This window comes from Micropterus salmoides, unplaced genomic scaffold (genome assembly GCF_014851395.1).
Source record: "Micropterus salmoides isolate LMB-PRFRI ecotype aquatic unplaced genomic scaffold, ASM1485139v1 Ms_hic_scaffold_4335, whole genome shotgun sequence".
In the NCBI taxonomy this organism is placed as follows: domain Eukaryota; kingdom Metazoa; phylum Chordata; class Actinopteri; order Centrarchiformes; family Centrarchidae; genus Micropterus; species Micropterus salmoides.
In genome coordinates, this window is record NW_024043746.1 from 1 (window position 1) to 12,450 (window position 12,450).

At 40.9% G+C, this 12,450-nt stretch overlaps 1 protein-coding gene across 1 annotated transcript; it reads left to right on the plus strand.

Moving 5' to 3' along the window:
• Nucleotides 1-1,234: 1,234 nt before the first annotated feature.
• Nucleotides 1,235-12,316, plus strand: LOC119887817 (alpha-2-macroglobulin-like; the record flags this gene model as incomplete). The annotated part of the gene is given in 13 exon segments (XM_038698413.1): nucleotides 1,235-1,334; nucleotides 1,337-1,401; nucleotides 1,721-1,861; nucleotides 1,949-2,039; nucleotides 2,145-2,301; nucleotides 4,073-4,298; nucleotides 5,275-5,401; nucleotides 5,561-5,682; nucleotides 5,793-5,844; nucleotides 6,169-6,252; nucleotides 8,800-8,976; nucleotides 10,977-11,052; nucleotides 12,151-12,316. Coding segments are annotated over 13 exon segments (1,584 nt in total), but the record flags the coding sequence as incomplete, so codon positions are not given.
• Between the last annotated feature and the right edge of the window lie 134 nt (nucleotides 12,317-12,450).

Sequence of the window (12,450 nt, forward strand, 5' to 3'; positions counted from 1 at the left end):
TCTATCTATAATTAGTTGGGTTTTTTTTTTAAATAGGGGTAGGTGATTTGTTCACAGCAGACAGACAACAATATACAAACATCAGGTAAATAAAATCCTTTTAAAGCAAGAAAATAAATTCAGAAATACTGTATTGGTCCGAGTATAACAGTTTTTCCCCTGGAAATGCGTCTTAAAAATACCTCTTATTTTCAGGAACTAGCTCTTTAAATGATAATACAGCCACAGCTGAGGAGCATTATGATGCCATGGTAGGCTGTTGTTTTTAACATCTTTTGAGTAAAATAACGTTTTGATTTCTTTTTAAATAAATGGGCACAAAAAATTACACTGTACATATTATTTAGCGGTCATTTAAATGTGACCATTTCATTTAAAAACATATTGAAAATGTTATTTTATTTAACAGATGTTTAAACAACCATCTTGTTGTTTTATTCAATGTGTTTTATCATCACAGAGTACGGTCTAAACCTGCTCTTTTATGAAAAACGCTATGAGGTAACTTGTGATTTGGCGCTATACAAATAAAATTGAATTTATTAGAAATATTTTCAAATAAAATTATTTCTTTATAAAAACTAGTTTTGGTCTTCTTTTGGTTTCCAAAAATGAGTCTTGAAAAAGGGGGGTCATCTTATAATCAGGGTTCTCTATATTCAGACCAATACAGTACATAATAACACCATCATACGTTATAGAAACAAAACAATAACAAAAATAAGTGACCTCATTATATGAATGATAATAAATACCCTTCATTTTCCAATCTGTACTGTTGTTTACCTTCTCTGCAGCTCTGCTGTTGATGAGCGGCCCCTGGGTGGTGTTGGGCTCTGAGCCATGTCCCAGATGGAGCTCGGCGTCCATCGCTTGGCTCAGCTTCTCCCGAAACGGTCGTGGATGCCGCTCTGCACCAGAAACCGGTTCGAACCACGCACGTCTACAAGAAGAGACGACAGAAAACATAACCATGACCTCGTGTCAAAACAGCAGACCAAAACATTCATTTTCTTCTGCTCCCATGTCTGTTCTTTAGGCAAGAAATGTTAAATAACAAAATGCTTGAGAAAGGTTCATTTGCACAATAACAAATTCAAAGGAAAAAAATGTAGATTTGTCCAAAAAAAAGTCACTTACGGTAACATAAACGGCGAGAAGCAGCTGTAAAACAGTGGATATAGTGTAAACACTGAGATCATAGGTTCTGTTATACTGAAGTCCAGATGGCGTGATGTGTTTTGTATGTCAGGTGTCGCTGGAGTTTTCTCCGTCCTCAGCTGTCCCAGGAGAAGGAACCATACTGCGGGTGACGGCCCAGCCAGACTCTCTGTGTGTGTGAGTGCTGTCGACCAGAGCGTCCTCATCAAGGAGCCAGGAAACATTCTGAATGCAGACAAGGTAACTGCTAGAATCAACTGAACTAATGGATTCTTATTGATACCATTTAAGTGCCCACTGCATAACCTGACAGTCAACATCAGTCACCAAGAGATGATTCAATTTTCTTCCAGTTAACTGTATAATACAGCTGTTTTGACCAGTTATAAAACTGCTGTACAAATAAGTTCCAACCTAATGTGCTGTGTCCCTCAAGTTTAACATATGTATAAATGTACTGTTTTGACAGACCCTTTAAAGCCACATTTCAAGATGAAAGAGTAAGCCTTGTCACATCTTCATAAAACATGGCAGCTTTGAATGATGCCTTTCTTCACAGATATTTGACTTGTTGCCTGTCAAACAAGCATCCTATATCCCATATGAGGTTCAAGATCCTGATGAATGCTTGTCTGTGAGACCAAAGAGATCTGTGCCATACCCCACTGGGGTCGAGGATGATGCGAATTCTGTTTTCCAGGTACTTGTGCAAAAATATACAATATATAAAGGCTAAATTTAAACACTTATGAATGTTAACCTCTCAAATGCCTGTATGTTTATCTAGAATGTAGGGCTGAAGATGGCAACAAACCTGGCTATTAAAGTGCCTTCATGCCTCAAGTACAAAGCAAGAGAATATTTCAATCAACCTTATGGTAACTTTTGCTCTATCAAGCACCTCAGATTTACCAGCACTTAAACGACTCAGTCGTTGCTGTGTTCCCCTTCTAATGGAATGTTTTCTGGTTCTTTCGGTATAGGTATCAGATATAAAGGTGTTCCTCTGGTAGCCGCAATGAATGAAGTAGCATTCGCACCTGGCGCAGTTGGTGAATCTCCTCCTCCACCACCAATAGAGACAGTTCGCACTTTCTTCCCTGAGACCTGGATTTGGGACCTGGTGGTAGTTGGTGAGCTGTCACAAGAGTTTTGATGGATGTAAATTGGCAACATTTGAGTAGATTTGGGCCCATAGACTGTGCAGTAAAGTGATTCTCTCACTTTGTCTTGCTGCACATGTGAACGTCCTAAAATCTGCTACTGTTCATTGAAACCAATTTTTGGTATGTTAAAACAAATTTGGTCTCTTTTTGTCTTAAGGATGTTTTGACACTTGGGACAATTATCAGGGGAAAGCCTTTTGGGCTAGTGCGCATCATGCTCAAGCATGGTTCACATTACTGGGGGTGTCTTGAGGCTTGGACCCCCCAAAAGTAGCAAATGGTTCAGGGCATCTATCTTGACTAATTGTAAACATTACAGTATTTGCCATTTGATGCCTTTTATAATTCTTTAAATAGTTTCTGACACCCTAAAATGGACCATGCTATTTCCTAACGTTGACGTTAGTTGAATGTCTGCCACAGCACAGCTGCTCCAGTCCAGTGCATCACATGCAAATAGATACTGCAGGTTAATGTCAGTAGTTGAATATCTAGCTTCTTTAATACACCCAATTTTCCTACCTTCAGAGTCTAGTAATTGGCTTTCTTGAACTTAAAATGAGCTATTTAATGTTAGCTAGCTGGATGGTCCACCCTGTAAGTTCAGCACATTACATTTTTATTTTATCATGTAATTGCTATTGGCAAACACTGGTGCTTAGACATGAGCAGTGAAATTAAGGATTGGTTATTGCGGAGGTCCATCAATAGTCTATTTCACTAAAAGTCATGACAACTTTTCACAATAAGCATAGCATTTTTCACTCTGGAATTCAGTAGTCTTGCCTGGTTTGGTAAATGTCAAAACTCAGGTTTGTTTCAAATGTAGCCTATTTTCAGTTTTATTTACATTGCACCAATTCATAACAAGTCATGTCAATCCATTTTTCAGATGGAACAGGCTGATGCCTGAGCTACTGTCTAACTAATCAGTCTGTCTTGACAAGTACATGTGAGAAATGCCTAAAAGCTATGTCAAACACTTAATTGATGTGGCAAGGTAAGACAGGTCTATCTTAGTGCAATTTAACTGATCCCATAAGACACCTAAGAAATATTAACAATAGGCACTTCTCAAATTGATCTGAAAGATCATTCTCATTAGAACACCCACATACCAACACTAAGAGCTGAAATCAACAAACATTATTTGACATTCCTTTTCCATGCTTACATCGCAGTTAGGAGTGACTGTCCTTAACAGGAACAATACATCTTTAATTAGGGTTTTTCAGTTGCATTTGAAGCAATGCATTTTTACACCCAAAGTTAGGATGTTATCAAGATCATAACTTTGGGAATATCAATTGGTTTAAGTACAAATGCAGTTGAGGACGAGACAAAGACCAAAGTGGTCTGAAAACTGGTCTTGGTCTCAAGTACTACAACACTATTTACAGAGATCAAACAATTTACCTAATTCCCCCAACAGTGTTAAATGCAGACACATTTCATCCAGTCAACATGAGCGAAAGGAAATATTTGCTAAAGAGGAGAACTTGATGATAAAAATTTCAGACTTTCTTGCAGTTTTGCTCTGGAACACTTTGATTTTACTGCAGATGTTGTGGCATTGGGAGCCCAATTACTTATTGGTAGGCAGGATATTTTGGATCACTAATTTGGTTAGTGCAGTTAATCCTACACATTAATCATCTTCTCACATTGTTTTTCTTTGTCTAATCTGAGTTATGTCAGCATGTTTCCAGCTCACTGAACGTGTCTGTGTGTATCTGCTGGTTCAGAGTGTCTGGAACAAAGGATGTGTCCCACACTGTCCCAGACACCATCACCACCTGGGAGACGGAGGCTTTCTGTTTGTCCCCTCAGGGGTTTGGCTTGGCTCCTCGTAAAGAGATCACCGTCTTCCAGCCCTTCTTCCTGGAGCTCAGCCTGCCTTACTCCATCATCCGGGGGGAGCACTTTGAACTGAAGGCAACCACCTTCAACTACCTGTCCAGCTGTATCATGGTAACCAATGCTTTTACATGACCTAGAAGATATGCATGCTAACATGCTGATGTTTAGCAGGTATATTTACCATATCCACCATTTTATTTGAGTTTGTTAGTATGCTAACAGTTGCTAACTGGCAAACACAAAGTACAGCTGAGACTGGAATATCATTAGTTTTGTAGGTATATACAAAGAATTGGGCAGACTTGATCTGATGGTGCTAGATTAAAAGTTGAAGGATCAGCAAATGTATTGCAATTCATCCTCTGGTGGAAATTTTCATACCAAATTGTATAACTGATCCTATGTATGCAGGTTATGGTCTTATAATCCCACACTACTGATTTGTGACTAACCCATACTTTTCTGGTCCGTGGGAAGCCCTTCAACATTTTAATCAAACTGCACACATGCATTACTGCCATTGTCGTCTTGTGTTTAAATTGCATAGTCCTAAAATGCAATTGTTTCTTTTCAGGGACACTTGGATTATCTGGAACATTTTTTTTTTTTTTTAAATCAAAATAGACTAGACACTAGTGATAGCTATAGGGTTGTAATCCTTGAACATCTGGCTTTTTGTACATGTACATTGAGTCTAAACACCTCCCTCTCTATAGAGGAACCAGGCCAGACTATCCTTGGTCCCTTATTCCTCAACGCAACTATCACTACTTTCAGAGGGCTAAAGTGATAAATACAGATTCTCAATTTGTCATATTTGCTGATCTCCCTTTATTTCAGACTTCGATGAATCCAAACATGGATGTACAACAGAACTTAATTTGTTGGGTTATGAGTTGAAGTAAAAGACAAGTCTGCTTTTTTCCCCATTAAACAGATTATGATTATCAAATCCCTTCAAGGTGGAGTTAATGTTTCAAAGGCACTTTACATACAAGTATTGAAACTTGTAATTGACATTCCTCTTCAGCATGTTATATTGTATTTGCCATAAATCCAGTTATAAAATGTTGTTTCTGTTGAACAGGTCACTGTGACTCCAGCACCCTCTTTAGACTACACCCTCACTCCGCTCTCTGGTGACCAGTACACATCCTGTTTGTGTGGCAGTGAGCGCAAGACCCTCAGCTGGACCATGGCCCCCTCAGCCTTGGGTGAGGATCAAGCTTTTATCCACACTGGTGTCAAATGTTAAAGGGTTGCTGTCTTTCCTTTTCATCTCTATGAAATCAGTGAAATACACCTCAGTGACACTTTGACACAGGATCTGAAGAAATTGTTACTCAAGTTTCACTCTGCTTGTTGTTTTTTAGGGGTTGTGAATGTGTCCGTTACTGCAAAGGCTGTGGCATCCCGCGCTTTATGTGACAATAAGATTGTGAGTGTTCCAGAGAGAGGACGTATCGACGTGGTCACACGATCTCTCATAGTAAAGGTTGGTACCTTAAAAACAAGATGACAAAGACAAGTTTATCCATTAACCATTATTTTTTGCATTTAATACAAGCTGGAAACTTTGGAAGTCACATTATTTCTTCCTCTCAGGCTGAGGGAACTGAGATCACCAAGACCTACAACTTTCTGCTCTGCCCAAAAGGTCAGTATGGTTTACACCAGGCATGGCACATTTACATAAAGGAGAGCCAAATGCTGTTAAGAAACTAAACATGTCAAAATACAATGCACATTCAGTACTCGCAGGTAGAAATTAAATTCATAGTGGCATGTTTAGCGCAGGTGTCTCAGATTATTTTAATGTCACTACTTTTATATTTACCAAATGAAGAGCTGCTCATACCCAAAGAACCCCAATTCATCTTTTTCCTGATTTTGTTTTAATCCACTGACATCCATTCAACTAAAATTACATCTTAGTTCTAGTACGGAGTTTCTCTCAAGTGTGTATTCTGTCTATACACAGGGAAAGCTGTGACCGAGCAAATACAAATAACACTCCCTAAGAACATGATTGATGGATCTGCCCGTGCTTCACTATCAGTCCTGGGTAAGGTTCATTTTAACTTTTGCTTTATACTAACACATTTTGGTAAGTTAACAGGCTTCCCTCCCCTGAAGCCTCAAAGGCATCAATAACAAAACGGACTTGAATGGATCCTTTTAAAGATCATGTTTTGCTTTATCCATTGTTAAACTGTTCATGTAAACATGAAGCAAATCTAAAGATCCCTCTCCAGACATGTTTGAAGATGTATAAATAATACTCTGGATCACCGCCGCCACATCAGGCACACCCTCAAACCAAGCTAGTCTGAGCAGAGACCCTTTGATTTTAGGTAAGCCCCTTTTCCACTGCACAGTACCAGCTCGACTTGCCTTTGTTTGGTTTTCCATTGTAGAAATGTTTATCACCTCTGTCGAGTTTCCAAGTGAGCTGGGGATACTAAAATGTAACGTGAAAATACGACAGACTGCTGATGGTCAGAATCTTCACTGCATCATTGCTTGCACCAGACAGAGGCCAGCAACAGTTTTATATTATAGTTTTCGTATGGAATTTCATCACTAAATCAACTTGAGACGTTTTGAGGTGAGAACAGCTGTGTAGATTTCAAATTTGTTTTGAGAAGTGATGGCAGAAGAATTTGCTTAAATATTTTCGGAGTTGAGGAGCTCAGCAAGTGGCTGCGGGGAAGCCTGCGCCAACCCGCAGGAGGAGCGTGTGAGGCCGGCCAGCCGCCCGCTCACAGAGCCCTCTGCTCCCACCGTCACACAGACCGCTGCAGCAACAACGGCAGAGGAAAACACAGCTGGAAGGTTTTCATACCGCTTATCTGTCTTTACATTCTGAGGAATGTTAACTTTAAAAAGATAAAGCTGTGTGGATCACGTGTGTCGCATTGAACATTACATTGCTGTGTGTGGCGTCGCTATGGCGACAAGCTACGTCCTATCTCTGTGTACTGTCTGCAGTGGAAAACGGAGTAGAGTCTATGGATTTGCGCTATGGTAGCATTTTTCGGCAAGGCAGCATAGATCATCAGAACACTGGCAACAGTTCAACATTTAGTCCTAAAAAGACGATGTAACTCCGACTCTGTTTGGGCCTGGAAATTCACAATCACAACCTGTAAGTATGCTTTATTGGCTGAATTTTATTTAAAAAACGGCAATCTAACTTCAGACTGTTCAAGTGCAGAGTTGTTAAATGTTGGCTAACATGGCTAAAGTTATAACTATAATGCTAACATTACACCTGATGTGAAAGCTACTGAGCAAACGTTCAAATTGTTTGGCCAATTTTTATGTAAATGAGTTGAAAAATGGTTATTTTGTAGTTTATGGTAAGATGTGGAACAATGACGTGTGGTTGTGGACTTGAGAGTAACTTATACCATCTGCTAGGTTACAGTCTCAGTCTGAAGCGGCTTTGATTTGGATCACACTACCTTGTTTCTTACGACCCAACCTTCTCTGCTTCTGATTGGCTAGTAGTCCTTACCTGGGAACTGCGCATGCGCAACTCCCAGCAAAGATCTTGTACAAGATGTATCACTCTGTAGCTCAAGAGCAGAGTGTACAACACACAGGGTGAAAAGAGGCGCTGCAGCAATGTGCAGTATGAGGAAATGTTTTATTGAAAATTAAAGCATGTAAACCTGTTCTGGTACAACCCCTAATTAAGATTTTGAACCTGAAAATGAGCTTAATACCACCTCTTTAATGCAATGGGTTTTTTTTGTTTTTTTTTTTACTAAATATTAACCCCACCCCCCCATCCAAGAAACTTGTAGCTACAGTGCCTGGGAGGACAAGATGGCAGAGTTGCCAGTCAAATCAGGTTATTTACATTAAGAAATTGTTTACTTGATTCAGTAAAACCATATGTGAATATTAAACAGCCACACCAAGAAATGAAGTGTTACATGTCTCATTTTACTGTAATACTTTTTGTTACATCTTGGGAGGGATGGCTCATCTGGACTAACATTGTTAGTTTTATTGCCAGTCAGTGTTTTTCTCAGGAAGGTAACGGCACATTTCTGTCCTGTTGAAAAGCCATAACAGTCTTGTAGAACTACATTAAATTACAATCCAACTTAAGAGGTGTGTTCCCCCCCACAGCAGTAAATTTAGCTGGCTGATCTGCGCTTTATCTTGTGCTGCACTACGAGAGCAGATGACAACGCTCTATTTGATATGCTCTCCTCATACAGAGGCATCTTGTGGCCTCAATCATAAAGCAGCTTATCTGAGAATTACTGCATGACCTACTGAAGGAGACCATTGATGAACACTGGTATAGGATGACAAGTTCATTTCTAAGTGTTAGTGTTCGCAACAGTATTGACTGTTTCTGCTCTGCAAGGTAGTGTATGGTTTGTGCAATGGTCACTTTCAGTGCATGAGCAGAGAAGTTAACCCACAGGACAATACACTGACCTAATCTCATGAGTTACAAACCACAGCAAGAAGCATGTGTGCCCAAGCCATTTTTAGTACCCTCTAGGAACCCTTCCATTGTCTTGTGGATTTGCAGCATGTGAGTGTCTAACTGATTGCAGGGTCTTAGTGAGTCAGTGTTCTTGTGCAGGTGACATTCTGGGCCGAGCCCTGAAGAACCTGGATGGGCTGCTGCAGATGCCGTATGGATGTGGAGAGCAGAACATGGCGCTCCTGGCCCCCAACATTTACATCCTCCAGTACCTGGAAAACACAAAGCAGCTGACCGCAGCCATCAAGGAGAAGGCTACCAACTTCCTGACCAGTGGTGAGTCTCTGCTAACTTCATAAACATTTGATCTTTAAACATGACAAATCTCCCACCTAATAGTCAGTGCTGCTTAGTCACAATATAAGCAGATCTGAGTCACTGCTTGATGGTGCTCATCTTTGCCACTAGAGGTCAGGGTCTGCTCAAAGTTCAGATCCAAATTAACTGCCTCGTGTTAAATTCAAATTGTCCAAGTTTGACTTGGTGGAGGAACTTTGTGGCTATTGGCTTGTGAACTTAACTTTCATGACTTCCATTCAATGAATTTGCTCTTTAGCATCCCCAACATAGCATCTAGCTGAACTTGGTTGTGCATTTCCTCGTTCTCTACCCTTTTATATCCTGTCAGCTGTCCAATGAAGGCACAGAATTTCCCCAAAATGTTTCATTCAAACTTGGGGACATCAGCAAATTAACCTTAAATCTAGGGCTGGGTTGGAGACACATGATGATGGCAGAGGACTAGCTCTGCCTGCACTGACAATGTAACTTAAGACATTGCAAAAGTTGCATTTTGTTGGACCACTCTGTACTCCGGGACAGAAGAGGCCAGGATACCCCAAAGTAGCACAAATGTGGTAACCAGAAGTTGCTCTTGCATTTTACCAAGGCTAGCACAAAGGCTAACAAATGACAAGGTAATGGTGCCAATGCAGACATATTCACCCAGCAGGAGCTAGCCGCCAGCACCGCCCCCACAGCTACTGACATGTCTAGGCTGATCAAAGATGCCTCCGAAGTACAAGACTGGAAACTCAGAGATTAAGAGGTCCCCATTTGCAGTGGAAAATGAGCAGAGGGCGATCTCGAGCTTCTAATCACATTGAGGCCGGCTGACCTTCCTTGAGGAAGCTAACCAGGAGTTACAGGAGAAGCCACCTGAAACTGGAGGAGGTTGTGCTGCTTAGATGTAAACTGGCTATTAAACGGGAGAAACGCCTACATTTTGTTGGCTTTCCAGAGGAGTGTGAGGGGGGTGATGCTCAGGCTTTCCCCTGATATTCCAAAAACATAGATCGGTGAGTGGGTTTAGTTTTATTTTTTGGGAGGCTAGAGCTCAACAGAGCACACAGACTGGCACAAGACGTCAGTCACACGGAGGCCAAGGGCTCTCATTGCTAGACTTCTGAGATTCCAGGACAGAACCCATCGTGGAAGCAGCACACAAGGTTTCCTGGAATGGGCACAATATCATGGTGTCACTGACAAAAGTCCGCTTCAACGAATGCAAGAGCTTACTCCACGATCATCATGTGAGGTTCTCCTTGTTATATCCTGCTGTGGTCATCATTCAGACACTGGAGGGTCACCGTGAATTTGATCCAAAGAAGGCACTTGCCTATATTCATTCCCTGGGTTAGTGCAATGCGTTCCCCTTTACACCTGTATGTCAGACTGTAGTGAAGTTGCAACTGAATTTTTTTTTTTTTCTTGCTGCTTATCCCACTTATGTATTCATTACTCACTGCTATGACCAGGTTGTACATCAGTTGCTTTTGCACATGTGTTGCAAAGATTTGGAAAGTGAATCATTAAACAATCGGCTGGCAAGTTAAGTAATTGTTGTTAATGTGAACGCATTAAGTAGGCCTAATTAACGCCAATAGTAACCGTTTACTATTAAGTCCATTGCTCACTAGCTCTGAATACAGTCAAACCATGGGTCACAGAACAGGTGGGATGTTGATCAGCCACCCAACAAGCAGCAGAGGGAGGCTGCAGCAGACTACACTGGATGTAGCATGTGGGAGAAGTAGATGAACAAAGCAACCTGTAGCCTTTCATTGCTATTGTGTAAAGGCAGTACTGCTGGTAAAGGGCACCTTGTTTAAAAACATTGTGGCGTGTGTGTGTGTAGCGATATATTTAAACTGAGAGTGAATTCACTACTTTAAAACTCATAATTTTACGCTTAACTGCGATTAATGGCAATCGTTTCCCAACACTTAAAATCCTATGAGTGTTAATGTCCTAATAAACAGGTTTCTATTTTACAGGCTACCAGAGACAACTGAACTACAAAAATGGCGAGGGTGCTTACAGCACATTTGGAACAGGAACAGGGAACACTTGGTAAGAACACCTGATCATCCACAAAGAATAAATACGTTCAAAGTGTGCAACCTCTAAAGTTGCACTAAAATGACCTGATTCACTAATGGTGTAAATTGCAAATACAAAACACCATGAACAAACTGAATTTTGTCTTGCAACTACAAAACATGGCATCAAACAAATGCACAACACATCTTGAAGACAGCATGTCTTACAAGGACAATACTATAGAAACTGACTTTCTGCTGTGATTGTATGTAATTTCTTGCAAATGTCCTGAGAAATTTGCCCTCCACCACAGCAGGTGGTATGAATCCATTTAAAAGCACAAACAGGCTGAGTAGTAAGTAGCTGCAGTTTCAGGACCACAATCCTAGGACCAGAACTGCATTTCTAGGACCCTTGTTTACTGTGAGGCTGGCTAGCAATGTTGACACCCCCCGAAGCCTTACCCTAACAATCACAGGGCGTTTGCCTAAACCGAAGTTAATGATGCATGATGACCGGATAACCCTACAGTTGCACACATGCTGGCAGACGGGGTTAACCTTGTGTTGCTGTGCATTACCACCCATCCACTAGATGGTACTGTCACAAAAGAACTACAGTCCTAGAACTGCAGTCCCAGGATTGGGGGGGTCCTGAAACTGCAGCCTCAGTACTGCAGGTACATAATACTGGGCAGGTTAAACAGAGCAGATGAAAGCAGCATCTTGCACAAGAGGATGGTGTTCTGTCTAGGTATGCAAGACCAGCGTAAATCAGACAAAATAATGGCTAGATGAACAAAACGTATTGTAGGGTTTTGGAAGACATGCTAATGTTTCTAAAGCATGATGCGTTAAACGGTTGTATTCATTAGGAATGTTTTGTATTTGCAAAATTTGGTGTTTGTAGCTTCACTCTGAGCACAATCCTGCAAAACTTTTTTGGATAATAGGATGACTTGACATACCACCGATGTGTTGTGAACACAATGCTTCAGGTCTTTGCCTTACCTCATTCATTAAAAATACATATGCTTAAGTGGCTACTACACTGACATTACACAGATCAAGTGCTTCCTCTTCACTTCATTGTATCAGTTATTGTTTGACCTTGTTTTAATATCCTCAGGCTGACTGCTTTTGTGCTGAGATCTTTTGCCAAAGCACAGTCTTTCATCTACATTGACCCAACAAAGCTTGCTGAGTCTAAGTCTTGGCTGGATGGTAAACAACGAGAAAATGGCTGTTTCCAGCAGCTGGGAAAACTCTTCAACAACAGAATGAAGGTCAGTCTCGTATGAAAATGCTCCCCTCAATATCTATCAGTTGTAACTAATGCTAACCTGGGGCAGTGATTTGCAACATGAGACTTCACGGCTGACATTTAACATTCTTGCATGAGCATGCGAGCTCTGGACTCTGAATCTTT